At 44.7% G+C, this 20,712-nt stretch overlaps 1 protein-coding gene across 9 annotated transcripts in view; it reads left to right on the top strand.

The window, feature by feature from the left end:
- The window catches only part of CASZ1 (castor zinc finger 1), a 220,049-nt gene that overhangs the window by 140,320 nt on the left and 59,017 nt on the right, over positions 1–20,712 (top strand). For all 9 annotated transcript variants that reach the window (XM_085609857.1, XM_085609856.1, XM_085609853.1 and 6 more), the window contains 3 exons: positions 2,222–2,312; positions 6,589–6,753; positions 16,486–16,658. In XM_085609857.1, the coding sequence (XP_085465983.1) occupies positions 2,222–2,312; positions 6,589–6,753; positions 16,486–16,658 (429 nt within the window). The remainder of the gene's footprint in view (positions 1–2,221; positions 2,313–6,588; positions 6,754–16,485; positions 16,659–20,712) is intronic.

Here is a 20,712-nt window from a genome sequence, read left to right as displayed (position 1 = left end):
TTAGGAGTCATAAGCAGAGTCAATTGCAGCCGCAGCCCGTGCAGGTAAGAGTGGTGGGCGGTGGATTTCGACAGATGACGACGAAGGAAAACTAATTTATTTAATTTTCCCTCATGGTAGTCTGTCCAATCCCCCCCAACTCAGCCCCACCACCCTAGCACTCTTACCTGAACCAGCTGTGGCTGGTCAACTGTGCACAATAGTTGCAAATGAGCGGGAGAGTAGAGTCCATCCTGAGGCCAGATAAATGTGAAACATGGGGTCAAAAACATGGCCGGCTTGTTAGGGAGGCATGGGACCATTTGTACGAACACATTTTCCCATAGATACAGAATGGGTAAAACCCTTTGATACATCTGGCTCATAGTGAGTAGCTGAAGTTGCTGAATAGGAACTAAAGGATCTAGAAGGGCAGATGATTCAGGACATGAGGGCTCATCTACGTGGTATTTAAGATCTCCTACAACATTGACATTTGCATAAGCTATTACATGGGAGAGATCGAATTGATTAAACCAGTTTAGAAATATTTATTTTTAGATCTGGGAGGACAAAAAATAAGTGCTCCTGTCTACAAAAGTGTAGGTGTAAGTTTTGAGGAAAAGATGAAGCCTTCACTGTTAGATAAGTCAAATAACATAGCTCAGATCAGTTTTTCAAATAATGGCAAAGCCTCCGCAGCAGTTGGGATGGTCTTGTCTAATGCCTGAATATTCAGGCGGGACGGAAACTGCCACATCAGATGCTGAGGAACTGTGTAACCGGTTTCCAGTTAAAAATAAGGCATCTGGTTTGTGAGAAGAGAGAAAATCCCAGGTGTTCGAAGTAGGTTTATTTAGAGATCCAACATTGATGCAATAAGCTAAACTTGGTCTTGGCTAATTGGGAAGATTAAACTTTTTCTAGGACAGTAAGGTCACTAAATGGCTTAGAGGATAGCCGACTCGCCCCAAAAGGCAGGTAAACGAGTGAGAGTGGGCCACTTACTTTTGGAACGTAGCGAGTGGAGTTATTCTAATGAATACTGCAGAGTATTAGGAGGTCATCGGCCAGAGGTTGTGTCAGTTGGTGCTGATCTGACATGGACAGGTGGAGACAGGGTTGCCTTTGGCACACCCACTACAGTGATGTGAAGGCGTGGCCTGGATGCAGCCCATGATGGTAAAAGTGGCCATGTCCAAGTGTCTGATCACAGAAGAGAAGGAGGTACATGGAAAGCACAGTATGGAGCACAACAATTCCAATACTAGGCGTTGAGCTTCTACGCCTCTAGTACTTGGGAGAGAATTAAAATAAACGTGTGGAAATAGGCAAATCAGAAAATCCATAGAAGTGATTGAATGTACTGTGCCCAGAAGCCAGGCACCTCCTGCAATCAATACAAGAAAAGTAGCCAGTTCTAAAATGGTGCTTGGGAGTTAACAGTATCTCCAGTGACCCTGTATACTAGACCTAAAAAGGGCAGAGGCGGGTCCATGATGTAGCTCATGATGCTGGACGTGGGTGTGTCCAACGGCAGGAGCGTGAAAAATACAGGGAGTAGAATCTGAAAAATCTGTCTGGAGTCCAGCAACTCCCCTACTAGGCAAGGAACTCACTCGCTGCTAGCACTACTTTGTAGAGAAATAGTGGATTAAAATAGCATGCGAAAATAGCCAAATCATAAAATCAATAAAAGCAATGTGCCCAGGAGCAAGGTACCTCCTAAAATGAATACAAGGAAAATAACCTGTAACAATGTGGCACTCATGAACCAACAGAATCTCCAGTGAGAATCTAGTGACCCACTAAAGAATTATCAACATCCTCTTGATACCACTGCTCCATGTCCCCTATTCTGCTGAAAGACAACCTCTATTTCCATTAAAGGGGCCTGGGCTTTGTGTGTACGAGGGGAGGGGGCGGCAGGTGGAGGGATGGTTTGGGATGGGCCTATTGTATCTTTTAAATTCAGGTCTACGTGGCTCCTGTAACGACATTCAGATGGCCTCTTGATGTTCTTCCTTCCGGGCAGCCTCTCATCAGTTCATCCTTCTCAGGAGCCTGATGGTTGCATTTCGTCCTCTGTGTTCCTGGTTCCAGCTGACCGTCCTCAACCTTCCCCTGTCCCTTTCCACTGCAAGATTCGGACCCAGTCTTGTCCCCCTAAGCTCCCAGTGTACCCCATAACTCTCTGCATGACTGTGAGATCTGTTTTACAAGCCTTTTCTTTTTGTCCCAGGTTTTCCGGCAGCCAACACTGTGGGCACATTCACTGTGCATATCAGTACCGGGAACACTACCACTGTCTGGACCCAGAGTGCAACTATCAGGTGAGTATAGCCATGCATGTTAGTGCTGACATGCGTCAATATGTGTAAGGGTATTAGAAACGAATAAGTAGGTAACTGTGTGCATGAATGTGTATGCAAGAGAGAGATTATTTGTGGAAGATTAGGCGTTTGCTAACTCCACTTCCTGCACTTAACCGCACTACATACTCAACAGTCAAGTCCTCCAGCCACATCTAGGTGCCTTTCCTTGTGAATTATGGAATTTCCTGGCTGAAGCCAAGGGTACAAGAAAACTTTGAGAAAAAATAAATGAAGCATATATAATAATATACTCAGGAGCATCCCATTTCACTTGCTCTGTCCACCAACTTCCTACAGCTCATTCATTTTTTATCCCACGGTAGGGGATAGGATGCCTTTTGTACAGTTTCCCTGTAACAAACTTTCTTGGCCTCAACACTGTGTAGACATCCGGCTTCTACACTCTCCTGCTGCCTCAACCTAGGTCTCTTATGACTGGCTTCAAGTGATAGTACTCTTTCTTGTTCGAAATCTCTGAAGCTGATCTGCACTGTTCGTGCATTGTGCTAAGAAGCACTGACCCGTTGTGTACTTTTGACTGGTGTTGGTTGCTGAACAATGAATTCTTCATGACCTTCCATCTGCAGATTTGCCTTCAGTGGGTATTTTAGGAGTTCTTTGCATAAAAGTGGACGCCTTATAGGCTTTAGGAGAGTACGTGTTTTCATAGTTCACTTGATCAGTGATCCATTATTCCTGAATAGTTCTGCCCAACAAATGGGAAAGAGGCTGAGCAGATGGGAAACAATCTTCTGGTGATACCACTGATGTGCTGCCCTTGCTTAACAGTAGCGTCATGAAAGCCAAACGTGACCAAAGTTTGCGCTGAAGCACCTTCTATTTATAAAACACTTGGAATTCTCCCTTAAGTGCCCTGGCCTAAAACCCCTGGTGCCCCTATAGGATATCCCTTGGGTAAACTCTACAGGGCTTTCCCTGGTGTGCCTTCCAAGCCTAACTCCGTCATGGGCCCTACAATTCATTACTACCAGAGGTTGGACACCTCTTTTATTCAACTGGATCTCTAGGTCAATGGGTGCAAGTTTAACCTAATACATCCCTACAAACCTCCTTCATCTGGACATTGCAGACCCATACCTGGATGTGGACTTACCTCCTCCAGAGATGGGTTTGACCTTCCAACACATCAGTTCTCTGTTCCATACTCAAACTTATCCACAATGAATAGCCTTGTATGTTCAGATTGCACTCATAAGAAGATGGAAACATCTGCATCTCTTCTGCCACTAGAGCCAGGAATCCGCCCATAATCATCCTTCATTGCTACTCCAAAGGGTGTTTGTGAGATCCTATTAATGGCCGCAATAAAGTAGTCAACGGTTTTGCCATTGGCTGTTAAACTCTACCCTTTCTTAAACAAATGATTTTCTTTTGAAAATTCTCCACAATAGCAGAATAGTCCCTTCCCACTTTATATGGGATGAAAGCAATCCAGTATTATCAGGGGAGGACTAAAGCTAAACACTATTTTGACTGTTTGATTCTGCTGCATGCTAGTCTTTCTGAAATGGATAGTAGTAACAGGCGAACACATCACCCATTCAACTGCCTATTCGAGCTCCGGCATGAATTCAAGTTGTATGTATTTAGATGGACGGGGTGCAATAATTTGCAACACTAAAAACAAACTGAGCTCTCCCAAGTTCGAGAGCTCATCCAGAAGGATGGAGGGCTACCGTAGCTGCCTTCTTCAAAACATAGTTTCTCTTTAATAGATATCAGCAAGGCTTTGAAATGGAGAACGTCAGTGTTTTTTCAGCTTAGTATTCCAAGACAGACCATAAGTGGTTCTGGCTTTCAGAAGAAAATGTGCTTTGGTTGCAAGAGCCAATAACTATGCTGTCCTTGTTTACTACAATGAAACATCTTCTATCTTACGTTTATTGGTCTAGGAAGGATCCTTTGCAGAAGAAGGAAATATACTTTACCCTAGCAATAGTTATCCAGCAGCAGAGCTATTATCTCTGGAATCATAATCGATCTACCCATCTTCACATTCTGAGTGTAAATAGAATTGAGGCTTAGGCTCTTAAAGACAGAAGACAAAAGAAACAGAAAAGAGTCAGACTCCCTTGTCTGTGGGTTCTCAGTTTCTGTTTTTAAACTAAAAGAGAAAGAAGAAAAACAAATTGAAAATAGATGTTTACAGCGTCTCTCTGGTGGCCAGAGATATTCTAAGGTAATGAATCTGAGAGATTACTCTCGCCAACGATCTATTGTTACAGGAAATTAACTTTTCCTCCATCCTAGGCGTGTCCGCGTCGTATATTAATTCTGTATTAATCAGGAGACTTTCTTTCGTTCTGAGCCCTTCTTCTGACAGAGCAAGAACGCTGCCATATTTGAAGGTCTGTGAAATTTCAACCTGCCAGGATGAAAACTTTGTATTACTTGGATAAACCTTTAGTCACCCACTGGCTTTGAGATTTGTATTGCTTATTGGATGATCTCCTCTCTCCTCGAATGCTTCCAAGTTACTGCTCTCCCTCGAGGATCACACGCATGCAGCAAGAGCAAATGTGCATTCTGCTCATTTTCAGCACCGTAGGCCCTTGGACTTCATACACAATATAGCAACGCGGATATTCCCCATGGGTGCTGAAAACACTAAGCGATGTATGCTAGCCCTGGGGATGATACACTTCGACTAGGCTCTCTTTCTATAATAAAATTAAGATGTTCCTGGGCTATTTATTGTTTATCTGTTTTCATCCCTTGCTATAGCCATACATTTTAGCCTTAATTCTGTGGTAAGCGACATTAGCTGTAACAGTAAGTACAAAGTACTCACCATATTTACTCTTAGTACTTTCACCCTCATATTCCAGGTGAGAAGGCCTTCTCGGTGTGGAGAACCTCCTAGGGAACAGAGCCCTAGCGTGGACGATATATATATATATATATTCACTTTAGCCTTTGCGTGAGCTAGTGTCAGCTTGTCACCTGCAGGTGGCATTTCCAATAAGTCTGCAGTAAAAGGCACTGAGGGCTATCAGTTGTAGAGTTGAGAATATGATTAACTAGCACTACCGCATGGATGTCTCACCGGTGAGATCATACCATACAGGCGCTTGCCTGTGTTTGTTGACACAGACACGTCCCAATCTGTCTGCTGCTTTCATGAGAGCTTCCCCTATCTCCTAACATTGACCAGGGACTGCCCTTTTCTGATGACCTTACCAGAGCCGCCTTATTTCTGTTGTAGAAGTTGGGACTGCTGATCTCAGCTGACAGTGTGGGGCCTGTCCAGCCCCTCTGACGCTATAGGGATGTCCATGGCAGTATCCTTGGCTGCTAGTCTAGCATGAAACTGCCTGGGGATACTTAGCTCTCTCTTTATCCTGTCAGTGCCTTCCAGGCATTCCTATTCAAAGTGTGATGTCCTCTTTCATCCATTGTTCGTCTACCCATCCTGATCCTTCAGTTCAAGAATCCTGCCAGTCTGATTTGTTTCTTACCTGTTCATCTGCTGCTTGATGGAAAATTCTCACTGGAGGAACCAGGCTTAACTCTGGGTTCCGTGCTAGGGCAGAAAAACACTGACATTGTTTCACGGAAAGCAGTGCCATCTTGTCTCTGTTTACACACATCTCTGCTGCTCAGATTTATTTTCTGCTCTGCCTCACGCTAGCTTGTCTCCTCTCACCTCCATTTCTCCGATCACCTTGAAATCTAAGGTGCTATACCACAATATCATCACATAGTGGCTTTGATATCGGCCTGCCCATACATTGTGTCCGTGATATTGAATATCAACTCATCATTGAGGTAAGTAGATGTGGAATTAAGAATAGTAAATCTATACTTTCCTATTCATACTTACCATGACCTTTATATTAAAACAACAATGTAGTGACATTCATTCCCCTCTACTCTGATCTACTTCTTACTTCCCTTTCAGATTGCTCTACCTTTTCTTATGTCTTTCATCTCCCTCTTGTATTTCTCCTCAAAATCTTCTCTACTCTCAATTAACACCCATCTCTTCCCACTCTCCTTTCTTTCCTCTCACTTCTTTTTCTCTCCTTTCATTCTTCATCTCCCCACTCAGGTCTCTCCTCTCTTCCACTTTCTACTATAGAATCTTGCTAATATACTTGTGTTTAATTCTCCTGCTTCTTGTATTCTGCCTTCCCTTAGCAGTTCTCTATCTCATTCAAGCATGTTCACACCTCTTTCCTATGTTACACTCTACCGTTCTGTCTCTCTTCAGAGATTCACCAGTAAACAGGATGTGATTCGACATTACAACATGCACAAGAAGCGTGACAACTCTCTGCAACATGGCTTCATGCGCTTCAGCCCTTTGGACGACTGCAGTGTCTATTACCACAGCTGCCACCTGAACGGCAAGAGCACCCACTATCACTGCATGCAGGTAACCACAGCCACAGCGCACACCTTGGGCAATGGGTGTTGATAGAGACTGGTAGAACACTTCTCGTCACAGATGAGCCAAGCACTGCTATGGGTTAACAGAGCACTGCAGTAATAGGACAGAATAAGTATTCTATGGGAATCCAGACATTGTCACGTGATTACAAAGCACTACTTGAGAATTTGAGCACTTTCGCTGCAAGAGTCATTGAGCACTCGAAAGGGATCCAGGCATTGGCCAAAGGTAACAAAGTCCTCACTTGGGATATGAGCTTTGCTACAGTAGGGTAAGGGAAACATCCTTGCTTATATAAGATGTTTCTCTAATATTGACATCTTTCCCAAATGTAATATGGTATAAAGTTACCGTGCGGGTTGGGTGAGGTGGTTGGAAGACTTGAAGAAATCTAATATTTTTGGATCTCCTGAGGATCTTCAAAACCAGAACATCTCACAGTCCTTAAAGCAAACTCAAATGAGTCCCAATTACCTTATTATTCATATGATAAACTAAGATATCCTGAATTTTGCTAAATCTTGGAGTTGGATATATTGTTTGAAGAAAGTTACTCTAAAACATTTTTCTAAATGTAAGTGCTTTTATGGCACATCTATCAGTATTTGACATGAAATTCTCCTGTTCTGTCGACTGGTCCAGAATATTGGCTATAAGAACTGCATTGGTTAGCCAAGACTCTCTGAGTAGCTTTGGATGTGCAAAGACCCTTACTTGGAGAAGGTTGTGTGAAGGTGGGTTTAACCTTCCAGTGCAGTTGCATTTTTCTGGTAGTCGGGGTGCCTTGGTTCTTCGGCTTCCTGCGATCAGGGTTAAGGGCACTGGTCCCTTTATAAAGCCATACCTTGTAATCATATGCTTGATTTTTTTACTTTTAGTTTAGGGTCACTTCTTTCCCTAAAGACACTTTGTCTACAGGCACACTGGGAAGGGCAGGGTACCTCGACTTTCAACGGTTACCATTCAGTTGTTAACTCAGTCTAACTACACTCTTGGTGGGGGATGTTCGAACTATGGGGAATTGCATGTATTTTACCTGGAGTGGCGATAGACCTCACCTGGAGGGCTACAGTAAAAAGACTGATCTAACTACAGCATAGGGGCACAAACCAGGCTCTTTCCCTACAAGCAGGCAAGGGATCAAGCTCAGAGGTTAAAACGAACAGTTGTGACTTTTCAGAGAAAGGCCGGACACAACTGTAGTGAACAGCTTCAGACCTACGTCTTTCCATCGACCATAAAGACCTACTGCCATAATAATTCAGGAGCTCAAATTGTGGAAGCGGTTGATGACTCTGAAGAAGGGCCACCCCTTCTTAAGGGAAGAAACTTTCTTTTGAAACATTTATTGAATATTTTAATCAATGAAATTTACAATATTGAGGCCTGACGTTGGCCAAGATGGCCATTACTTTAGAACACTAAGCGACAAAAACTGTAACTATGACAATGTTAACATGACCAATAGAGATAACAGACATTTTTTGTCAATGGAAGCATCGATCCATACTGCAAATGTCAAACCATTGATCTTTAAAAGTTCTTGTCCACATCACTATCACATGCTTCAAAGTCTGGTTACTATCCTCAGGCAGACCCAAAATAACTGTGATATCTTAGGTCCCTGGATTCTAAGTTCAGATAGATCAGGTAGTGATTTAAGGGGGGCTTCCAGTGTAGATAAAAAGAAGTTATCTACCTAGTCCTACCTCACTAATAATCAACAATAACTGGCATTCCAAAATTTTGGTTTGATGACGTGTGCTTGAGCTTTGAGATGTATTGTGACCTCAATCGCTGGATGGTCCGTTTAATACACAACTATTGTTGGGTAACAAAAGAATCCTGAATAGGGAGGCTTAGAATCAGATTTGAATGAAAGTTTAGTCAAAACAGATTGTCATGTCTGTCTTTTTGTGCCTCTGATGGTATTAGGATCACCGTGACCCTGTTTATCAACTCTTCAGGTATCTATAATTAGGGACTGTGTAGTACCATTATACATCACGTGTCTACCTTTATATGGGCCAGAATTAAAGTAGAAGATCAAAGTCTCCAGAAGAATTTTTGGCTAAATGTCTCGATCCTTTCCTATTTCCTCACAACTATAAATAATTTGGATGGCATTAAAATCTTTTCTTGAGTTGGTGGAAGGTGGACTAAATTTCTGAATAACAAGTTCCTCGATGGGATCATATGACCATCCTTTCTCCACCAGAAGGTATAATTCCCATCACATCAGCAATTTATAGAGAAACCCCTTTTATAAAGGCTTCAGCCAAACCAAGATTTTCCACTACACAGAAAGGTATAATTCTCAGTCACATCAACAATTTAGAGTATCATCCTCGTTTATAAAGGCACAGGGGTAGGGTTCAGCCAAACTAAGTTTTTTCCCTGGACTTGCCGTTAATTTTCGCTAGGTAGATGCTTAAATGTCAACCTAAGAACAACAGATATAATTTTGACGTCAAAAAATGACCAATTATGCTCCAACCACAATATTTAGAATCTCATAAATATTTAATAAAATACACATAAAATACTAGTGACATTTGTTAATATTGTTTATCAACTATTAGACCAGATACATCATCAAAAACCTTTGGTCCAAAAACAACATAGAAAACAACTGTATGTAATCAAAGTACTAAAACAAAAAGTTACTAAAATAAGTTTGGGGGAAACTTCTGTAATAATTCTCACTGCAAGTTGAGCAATAATTTGCCACTCTAATATACTAATATACATAACATTCCTAACAAGTTCCATAGCGCATCACCGCCTCAAAGCAGAGTACTAAGAACTGTATCCACACCGTCAGAGAGCCAATATTGGATGTTGTGGAAGACATACAAAACTTCACAAGGGATTTCATTTTATAGAAAGCAGCTCCACCAGTCTATCCCAGCGCTGTCCTTTGAACCTGTCAGCAAATGCAGACAGGTTGCACTTTCTCAACTGAGCCTGGTCCCTGGAAATCTCCACTACCTCACTAATGTGCACTAGAATACATGACCTTTTTCATAATATGCTATAAAATGAACATGTATGAATGAGGTGGAATTATAATATTGCGGAAGTAAACTCACCACACCATTCTCAGCAGAGATACCTTTAAAGAGATGTCCCCATTTCATCCACAAATCATTGGATTTTCCGTTAACATCCAACTCTAATCGACAAATACATGTAGCTCAGAGCTTCCCCATTGCCTCCCAGAATTGATCGCTCCTCTTGTGCTTCGTTGCTGGATGCAGGTTATTTCTCGTCTAACTTTAAGGTTCACTCTAGGGGCCTCTTCTTGGCTAAGAAGATGCGAAGGTTGAATAGAAACAAAAGATGAGGTTATTGGTTATGGGACATGTTCTGATAAGGCCTCTAAAGGACACAAGTCAAGTGACCTCATTAAGAGAATAGTGCAAACGTACAGTTCCCTGAAAAATAGTGGCAACATAATTTGCTCCAAAGCTATTTCCATCTGAAGATTCTCCGTTGCATTGCAATGTCAATTCCTTCGACCTAGAATCTTCCATTGGAAATTACATTAACTGAGGAAATTGTTACCCTTCCTTTTCAGAGGAGTATACATTGCCACCCTTCTTTACATGAGGCCTTGAGAGTTCTTACAGGTGTTGAGCAAAGTGATGTGTGGTGGGAGACCTTTGGGCTGTAGAGTTCTCACAGTGTGCAACAGGGAGTGATATGTGGTGGGAGACCTTTGAGCTGTAGAGTTCTCACAGTGTGCAACAGGGAGTGATATGTGGTGGGAGACCTTTGAGCTGTAGAGTTCGCACAGTGTGCAACAGGGAGTGATATGTGGTGGGAGACCTGTGGGCTGTAGAGTACTCACAGTGTGCAACAGGGAGTGATATGTGGTGGGAGACCTTTGAGCTGTAGAGTTCGCACAGTGTGCAACAGGGAGTGATATGTGGTGGGAGACCTTTGGGCTGTAGTGTTCTCACAGTGTGCAACAGGGAGTGATATGTGGTGGGAGACCTTTGAGCTGTAGAGTTCGCACAATGTGCAACAGGGAGTGATATGTGGTGGGAGACCTTTGGGCTGTAGAGTTCTCACAGTGTGCAACATGGAGTGATATGTGGTGGGAGACCTTTGAGCTGTAGAGTTCGCACAGTGTGCAACAGGGAGTGATATGTGGTGGGAGACCTTTGGGCTGTAGAGTACTCACAGTGTGCAACAGGGAGTGATAAGTGGTGGGAGACCTTTGAGCTGTAGAGTTCGCACAGTGTGCAACAGGGAGTGATATGTGGTGGGAGACCTTTGGGCTGTAGAGTACTCACAGTGTGCAACAGGGAGTGATAAGTGGTGGGAGACCCTTGAGCTGTAGAGTTCGCACAATGTGCAACAGGGAGTGATATGTGGTGGGAGACCTTTGAGCTGTAGAGTTCGCACAGTGTGCAACAGGGAGTGATATGTGGTGGGAGACCTTTGGGCTGTAGAGTACTCACAGTGTGCAACAGGGAGTGATAAGTGGTGGGAGACCCTTGAGCTGTAGAGTATTGACATTGCGCATCAGGGATACCGTATTTGTGCACTGGTACAGATACATCATTCCTTCTTGTGACTTGTGCGGTACAGGGGCGCATCTCCACCTGAGCTCTCAGCACCTGTACATAGGCAGTCACTTCTGACAAGACTCCATAAGTAGAGGTCTCCACCTGGTTTAATGCATTTGGGAAGGGTTCTAGAGCCCAGCTGTCACCTCCCTAGGATGAAAGAAGTGGAAAGGATGAATGCTCCTACAGATCAGTGAGCTCGAAAGGTTGAAGCAGGACCAGCAGCCAGCGCCAAGTACCGATAGAAAAAATGTCATCACCATTCACAGAGAAACAGAAAAATCAGGAGCTGTCACGGGAAGACTGAGTCTAGACCCCAGCACCGGAACGCAAGCTCAGGTCATGTTCCAATAAACACTGATGAGAATTGAAAGGAAGGGTCAGCTCAGAAAGAGAGAACCACTTGCAGAAAAGAAAAGCAACCACAGACACCAGCAGCTACAGTCGAGCACTGAAAAAGAAGGCCAGTACAGGCACTAGCATAGCAGGACCCAAGCAGGAGGGGGCAGTCAGTGTTGGCAAAAAAAGAGAAGCAAATAGAGAAGGGCAGAACCAGTAGAAGCAGCCGCCTAATGCCGAGGTGGAACTGACCAGAACCAGGCCACGAGGAGCACAGAGGCAAGTTCAGAAAATCTTGAGGGCAGCTCATACTATTTTACCGACAGAGAGCATGAGCTCCAGAGAGATGCTTACTGGACAGAGGACACGACCTGGAATGACACTAAAACACCGCCTCGGAACAAGTAAACCGGTCACATGCAGTATCCGGAAAAAATGCACCAGGGCTGCAGAAACAACTCATTAAATCTTACACATATAATAATTAATATCAGGGTGGAACCCACTGACTAATTATCCAGACTTTAAAAGAAGGGGAATGGTTGCAAGAAAATAACATCTCTGCCCGAAAATCTGTGAACGCCCACAGTAGGAACCTGCTGGAAAAGTAGGATCCAGAGGCTGCTGGAGGCCTCCTTCGTGCGGAATGGGAGCGAAATATCAGGATTGTTAATCAAATGAGAACCCAAAAATTGCCAAAGAAATCGAGATTCTCCAGTCACAAATCTAAGGAGAATGGAGAAGCCCAATGTCTACTGTCCATAGGAAGGCCCAAATGAACCCCAGGTCTTCCATCCCGAACCTGAAGGGAAGCTACTGGCAATCCATGTCTTGAATCTGAGAGGAAGCTAGAGGCGCCCTCAGATGCATGGAGATCAGTGCATTGATTCCCAGTCTCTGACCGATTCTCCAGGGTATCATTCTAATGTTCAAATGTCTGAAAGTCTGCAAGGGGGGGGGGGGGGTCTAGATTCTGAAAGAAAATGAATACCTGCAAGGTGGAATCCCTGCCCAATGGGGGAAACGCATACACAGATAACACCAAATGGGTCACTGTTCGGCAATAGGAGAATACAATACGGAGCCCGCTGCTTTTGCCCATGGTCCCGAGGAAGGCTCTACAAAAAGAATATCCCAGCCAACACAGTTAGATTTTTTTTAAAAATCTGCTTAGCTGAAACCCAATTACAGGCAATTATTTTAATATGTACGTATTGTATGTATTATGTACATTAAACTAAACTCAAAACTTATGATTATGCGTGGAGAGCGCCACTTGTGTCGTGCGTAGCCACCTGTTTCACCTACTCCAATCTTTCAATACAGAAACCACTCTCTTTTGTTGGAGTCTGTTATGCCAACATTGAGGCCAGCGTCTGACACTTCAATGACAGCTGTCATTTATGTGCATTTTGAAATCTTTGGCACTTTTAGCTGTTAGCACATACACCAATTTATAGAAACATCCCTATTCCTCACCAAGGGAAATTCAAGAAAATTCAACAGGACCGCTTTATAAAACACGATACTTACAGTACTTGCTATTTAGGGGGCTTTGTGGAGTGCTCCTGTATATATTGAACTAGCCGGTGCGGTTGTGTGCACACTGTGGGTGTGTGCGCTCTAGATACCTGGGCCTGCGAGGGGGCAGTGTATGAGGGTGTGTTTGTGGGCGAGGTGGCTGTGCGGAGTGCTTGCGCCAGTGCACTATGTGAGTTGCCTGTGAATGCAGTGTTTATTCTGTGTGCATGGTGGCAGTGCATGTGTTTGTGTGAGTGCACGCAGACGTTTGTGTGGGCTCAATGTTGGTGTTAGTTTTGCCTCTGCTGTTAAAGACGCCTCCAGTCGTTGCCTTTTCCTTCACAAGAGTCCTCTCCTCACCAGTTCACCGGAGAGACCACGTACACCCCCACCCCGACCCCCCCCCCAAATTCTCATCAGCACCCTTGTTTGGGCAGGATGGGCTTCGATGTGCCCATCCCCATTGCAGGCCTGTCGGTGCAGTTCCTCCAGGGTACCGGGTTGTTACTACCCCTTGAGGGATCTTAACCCCTCAAATGGTGCCCGTCTGCATGCGAGGCCCCCTGGCACCCTTTCCCACGTGAGAGGCTGCTCAGCACCCATGCCCCAGAGGTGGGCCTCTCTGTACCCTTCCCCCGGGGAGGCCTCTGAGCACGGTGTGCCACCACCTCACACTTGGACTAAGGTGTGATAAAGTAAACTCGGGAGCCAGGGTCGGCTACTATCTCCCTCTCATGTCCATACTTGGTGCTGATAATGTCCCGCTCCCTGTTTACAGAAACCCCACATTTTTCCTGCTTTAACGCCGAGCTCTCGCTGCACATTCGGCCCCAGGAGCGCTTTGTTTAATTCTTTTTTCATCCCGTGCGGGCTCTGTTTTTTTTCAAGGTGTCACCGCGGAGGGCCTTTTATATTGGAAAACGCTGGAGATTTAGAGGCCAACTTACTCCTTTTGGGCATTTGTCAAAGTGTTATTATGTCCCCCTCAACAGCGGCGATGGGTGAGAGAAGTGACGAAGATGGGGAGTGGGCACGAGACAAGGGTGGGTGATTGAGAAAAGGTGAACAGTGGAAGGCTGGCATGGAGCTCATGGTCACATTAAGGGTGCAGGTGGAATTAGGGTCGGTACGGATAGAGGGAAGGGCGTGCGGGGGAAGAAAACTAGTACGGTTAATTATTTTATTTGGGCTTCCTATAACGCGCTGCTACTCACCCGGCGGTGGCGTCAGCGCGCGTGGAGGGACGTGAACTTGCGGCAAGGAGTGGGGTGTAGGGAGAGAGGGCCAGCGTTGTTCCCTTCCCTCTGACATGCTGCAGATGTTGGCACATCACATGCCTTCCCGCTTCTTGCCATTGCTCAGCGGCACATTTTTGGATTGTCTCTGTGTTTTTTACTCAATATGGCAAAGTTGCCCGGTTTCCCGGCAGATCGATGCCAGAGAGTGGACGGGGCAGCATTCCAGCCGAGCGCGAGCTTCGCGCGCGCCTCCCTCAGGTAAACACTGGGTTCTCACTGCTACTGTACCGCAGTGGCCCATTGACCCCCCGCCCACACCCGTTGAATCCCCGGCTCCCGTGGCCCCCTGTGTGAGGTACAGAACAAGCTGTGAGAGCACGTTTAACAGAGGCGTAGCAAAGTCAGGTGGTACCCTCTTGTCACTCCCGGCTTAACAAAATGGCAAAAATATGTGTTTCAAACACATTTTTGCCATTTTATCACCCCCCTCAACGATGACACCTGGGGCGGCCCACACCCACCGCACCCCCCTTTCCTGCTCCACTGACGTTTAAATGTCGTTCTGGCAGAAGCGAACCGCAGCAACACGTGCCAAGGGCTCCGAAAATCCCAACATTTCACAAATATAGGCTAAGCGAGGTTAGGGTGGGCACGTGGTGGTGGAAGGGTGGCTCTCTACGATGCTGGGTGTGACTCTCACTGCCAGTGCAGGATCACTTATCACCTGCACCGTACACTTCAACTGGCACCCCCACCAAATTACCAACACAGTGTCTGTCTGGGGGCACAGTTCATTCACTACACCCCCATTTCGTACCAGCAGGTCTTGTTCACTGAGGGCCCTATTTTACTAAGATTATACGCCGAGTTTGTGTCACAAACATTACGCAAAATGACACTAAATCTTTTGTGACCTATTTACTTTCCAGCATAAAACCTGTTTTATGCTGGAAAATCACTTGAAAGTAATGAAAAGCAGCGCTATGCATTACTTAGAGCCAAAGGGGCGTACCATGGGTGGCAGGCGCGCGCAACACCCATTGGACTCCAAGGGCTTGAGCGCCCCCCCCCCCCCCCCCCCGTCGTGTGTGGCAGCCCGGGATGAGACAGCTTCCCGGCGCACACACACAGCCGCACCCAAGCACTTCACAGGCCTTTAAAAGACCATTTGCATGTTAATGAGGCCTCGCTGTTGTTTCACCCCTTCTAAGAGCCCCTGCAGCTCCACTCTGCCTATTGCTTAAAGGTTCAGCCCCCCCCCCCAAATTTTTTACTTCGCCCCCCCGAAATTTGGCTCTAGTTGCGCCTCTGATGGGTGTTGCATGAGCATTCCCATGCAACCACCCAAGGTTTCTGAATCTAAACCCTATTAACTAAAAAAAGTAGATAAGGTTTAGCGTTGGAAAATAGCACCCATTTCAGATAGGCACTATGAAGAAGACACGCTTTTTTTCTCCTTTATTTTCCGACTTTGCACTGTGCAGCACACATACAAAGTGGGAAAATGTTTAAAGTTAGTTTAAGCATAGTAGTTTGTACTGGAAGGGTACCCTTCCAGTACAAAACCTATGCTAAACTCAGAGACATCCTTGCACTGTGGTGCAAAGATGTGTCCGTGGCGCACGACTGCACATTTCTGCGTTGGCGTTAGTGTGAGGGGAAGAGTGCCATATTTCTGTAAATATGGCGCTTTCCTTCTCGCACAGCGCAGCATTTGAGGCTGCTGCACTGCGCGAGAAACTGTTAAATCTGACCCTCAGTTCATGACCTGCATCCCATGCCACAGCTCCTGCGACAGTCTGTGACCCCTTCTACTTACTGTCCCCCACCCTGTTAACTAGAGTGTCATTCTGGAGGTAGCAGACCCTTTCCCATCCTTTTGTGGGAGTCCGCCCTTCAAGACACGCCTGTCCCTCCGCATCGTGGAGATACAACCAGTGTTCTACTGGCTATTCACTATACAAAGAAAAATGCAATTTGGTGTTAACTAGGCTGTGGGCTTTATGAGCATTGCGATTGCTAAAATCTTGTCTTCTTGGCAGGTGGGCTGCAATAAGGTTTACACCAGTACCTCAGATGTCATGACGCACGAAAACTTCCATAAAAAGAACACACAGCTCATCAACGATGGCTTCCAGAGGTTCCGTGCAACGGAAGATTGTGGGACCACGGACTGTCAGTTCTACGGGCAGAAGACCACTCACTTCCACTGCAGGTGAGCAGGATGCTCTACACAAGGTGTCCTTATTCCACAGCTCCAGCTGGGGGAGCACAATGCTGCATACAAGACCCATCTCTAAACCACACATCTAACTTCCAGTGAGCAGGGCTTCAGGCAGAAGATCTGTCAGTAGACCAGATATTCCAACTTTATACATCACCAACTTTTACTCAAAGTAGTAAAACGCTGCATACAGATGAAGATAAGCAGGGGGCTTTGCACAAGGCTCACTGTAGATCACACAATTCCAATGCTGATGAACATGACAGTATGCTCCAGACCTGTCTATAGATAACACACACCTGTGAAGAGGAGCCAGACCCTGTACATAAGACCTGTCGCAGTGTCATGCTCTCTCTCCATTGTGCAGGAGACCCTATACTTCACTGTACCTGAGCAGTGCACAAGTCCCACCCATAGACCAAACACTTTACTGCTGGTGAGCTGTGTCCTTTGCACAAAATCTGCCAAAAGACTATACAGTTCCACAGCAATGAAGCAATGTCTGTGCACAAGACCTGTCCTTAGACCAAACACTTCAACTGATAGGCACACAACATTAGTTCATGCAGCAAAGATGCATTTGCAGGTGAGAAGGGTCTCGTCCCCGTGCGAAGGCCCATGTATAAACCGTACACGTTCACTGAAGATGGGCATAATTCTTCACAGAAGATCCTCTGTAAATCCTGTATTATTTTCCTGGTTTAGTGCCGTTCTGAGAAATACCCCTGGTCTCCAAGTATCTGTTATACTGTGAGTAGAGGAGGGTCTTGTCCTCGAGCATTGAACCTTTCATAGATTTGCACACTCTTGAACTATTTACCATCATAAGATCGGGCAGCCTAAGTATATTTCTATATTCAACACATCAGTAATAAAGGCATACATTTGATACACTTTTTTATGTAGCATAGCCACCTCCTTGTTTGGGTTTTTTGACTACCTAATAAGGGGAACTGATTTAAAATTGACCCTCTATAGTTTTGGGGGGGGGGGGGGGCGAGCTTCAGATTTTCTACATCATCTCACACGTTAGGGGACTTTAAGAAAGACGCTCTGCTTCTTTGAGGTTTTTTTTCCTACAAACTACTCAGACAATTTACACTGAAAACTGGGTACAACTTAATCACTACTTCTGATATTTGTGAGCCAATTTTTTCAGAACATTTTACAGCCTGGTGAGATAAAGTTCCCACAGTCTAGGGTGATGCCTCGGGGAGTTTCAGTGCCTGATGCTTGTTCCTGTATAGGGAAGCCAGTTAAGGAATGAAATGTTTAATGTGTAAGCACAACCAAAAAATCGGGGGAGGTAGAGGTTAAGGCTAGGTTTACCCTCCTTACTGTATATAGTTTCACAAAATTAGAGTATATCGAAAAAAAAACTAACCTATGGGGAAACTAGGATGCTACGAAAGTTCATTGTAATCACCTTACTAGAAAAAAGACTCTTTTTCTAGAGACCCCTCACCACCAGGGTTTCCCCTAGGTGACATACTTCATCATTGGGGTTTCTCTCAATCCTCTACGGATTGAGGCGTGCTGCAACTTGCGAACTACGTAGGAGCACTTAGTTATGGACTATGTGAGGTGGAGGGGAAGGAAGATAAGTCTTAAAAAATACCTAACTAGTGAGCTACTATTTTATTCCCGCCCCTAGCTGGTATGGTTAAAATCAGAGGTTAATACCAGGGAGAAACCGGACATTGAGTTTGGTTCCCTTAGTATTGCGTCTGTGTCAACATGTTTCGAGCTGTCCCCTACAAGCTCTTCATCAGGACTACACATGGTCCAGCCCGTGCATACCACTCCTAATAAATCCTATAATAAGGATACAGTGAAGTGCACACCTAATGTGTATACACAAAATACATACGGTTACTTAATGAAACTCCGTATTTCAATTTAGGCAATACTATTGCCTCATGGTCAACAACAGGGCTAGAGGGGCTTGTAGTCATATCTTCATCAAATCAAGCCTCTCGGCTGGTTACCTACATCTGTCCCAGGGGACCGCATACCATGCTAGGGGCAGGAATAAAATAGAAGCTTACTAGTTAATTTTGTGAAACTAATGTGCAAGATCTTCTCTGCCAAAATATAAAGAGAAGGGAAAAAGGGCATCTTTCTTACATCCCACGTCTCGAGAATTAACTGACATAGTTGTTACAAATCATCCCGCTAAAGAAGAGTCATCAAAACGAAATTGAAAGTGCAAGTTGTTAGTGGGTATAAAAGAGTAAACAGTCTCGACTTGAACTAAGCTGCTATCCTGCTTGTTTTTCTCTCACCTCTGAGATCTTTATTGGCACTGCCCCTTGCTCCGATCTGTTCATTGACGAGGCAGAAAGGGCCAGTAACAGTTTTCGCATATAAATCATCTCAGCACCCTCCTCAGTAAACCTCATTAATCACAGGGCTATGGCTTGTCGGCATCCCCATCATTAGCAATTCTCTTGTCTACTAGGAACCCCTCATTGACAACCCCTTCTCTGCCAATAACGGCACTATCCATTGCTATCATGCTCATGCATTTTCAAGTTCCTTGTTGACTACAGGCATAATTGTTATTGGAAATGATCCTCATCTAATTTCATCAAACATCCTACTTGTACCCTGTAACTCTTATCAAGATAAAGACAATTTTGTTAGACGTTGAAGATGTTTCTCTGAATAAGAAAATGCATTGTAAGTAGAAGGAGGACCCGTAAGAGGCCCTGCAACATCAGCAATTTTCATATCTTCAAAGAAAACCTTTGGAAATATTCAACCTTAGCATGGATACAGGAGAGGCAGTGCCTGCTTTATGACCTCCTTGAGAATTAGATTAAGCAAATGAAGACCATTCTGCTGGAAGACTTCTAATGGGGTGAAAGTTTCTTGACCATGAAGTTTTCCTTCTCAGTAAGCATAACTAAGAAGCACAAGGGTCACAGAGACCCCTCTAGAGTACTTTACTTTCTGGATCAAGCCCAGCCAGATTTCGAGGTCTCAGAACGTGTACAAAAACATCCCATGAATTAATCTGTGCCTCTAGATAAAAAAAGAGAGGGGCCTTAGTCTATGTTGGCAGATCGTGGTAATAGCCATTAGGGGCTTGTCATTTTGGGTGCGATCTGACAGCTCTGGTGTGGAATCACTTGTCATCATTTCTTGAATTCCTGCTGAAGATAAGAGATCCTGAAGACAAACCCATTTTGATTGAAAGGGAGTAACCTACTAATAATCATATTGACATTTCAACGAGTATCTCGGACATAGGCTGACAACAGCTAACCAATAAACAGGACTGATTTTTTAGTACCATTGTCTAGAAGGTCAGGCTAAACATTTAGATATGCTGTGAAAGTATATAGACGACGCATTCAAGATCAGTATCTGTCTACTGCCAGTGACATGCTTATGAGGGCCTCTCAGACTGGAGTGGTATGCACTTGCAAGACGCCATAGAATGTATTTCTGCAATCAGTCGATCTTGTCGGTGAAGATCAAGAATCATGCCTTTAAAAAAAGAAAAACAGCTCTATTTTATTTCTGGGAGCACACATTGATTCAAACGTGCAAGGCCTGGCTCCATTGCATATTCGGAGAACAGAGCCAAGTGTTAAGACTCTATTCATCTTAGCCAGAAAATTCAGGCAGAACCTCAGTTGGTCAGTAGAAAAACACAAAATGCTGTTGGGATTATTGTTCTTCTGTAGTCCTGTTCCTCATTGCACGTTTTCACAGGACTACGATTGAAGTCCAACTGGATGCTTAATGACATTAGATTCCAGGGCGCTTGGAGGATCAAGCCAAGCTGGTGTGAAAACTCAAGGTGCCCATGGTCGGTTGCTAAATCCTGGACAATGGGGGATAACACTGCATTTTCAAGATCCCGATCCATACATTAGGCAGGCTTCGCATAGTGCTTGTGGAGGTCATCCTATCTAATAATGAAAGGCTTCTGGACAGATCAGAACATTTGAAATAAATGGAAACAAGAGGGAACAAGACCTCTAGTCCTGTCCCTGGAAGGTCAAACTACTCGGAAATGAGTAATTCTACACAG

Source organism: Triturus cristatus, chromosome 1_2, assembly GCF_964204655.1.
Source record: "Triturus cristatus chromosome 1_2, aTriCri1.1, whole genome shotgun sequence".
NCBI classification, from domain to species: Eukaryota; Metazoa; Chordata; class Amphibia; order Caudata; family Salamandridae; genus Triturus; species Triturus cristatus.
Note: the sequence above shows the minus strand (reverse complement) of the source record. Positions and strands in the feature narration are given on the sequence as shown.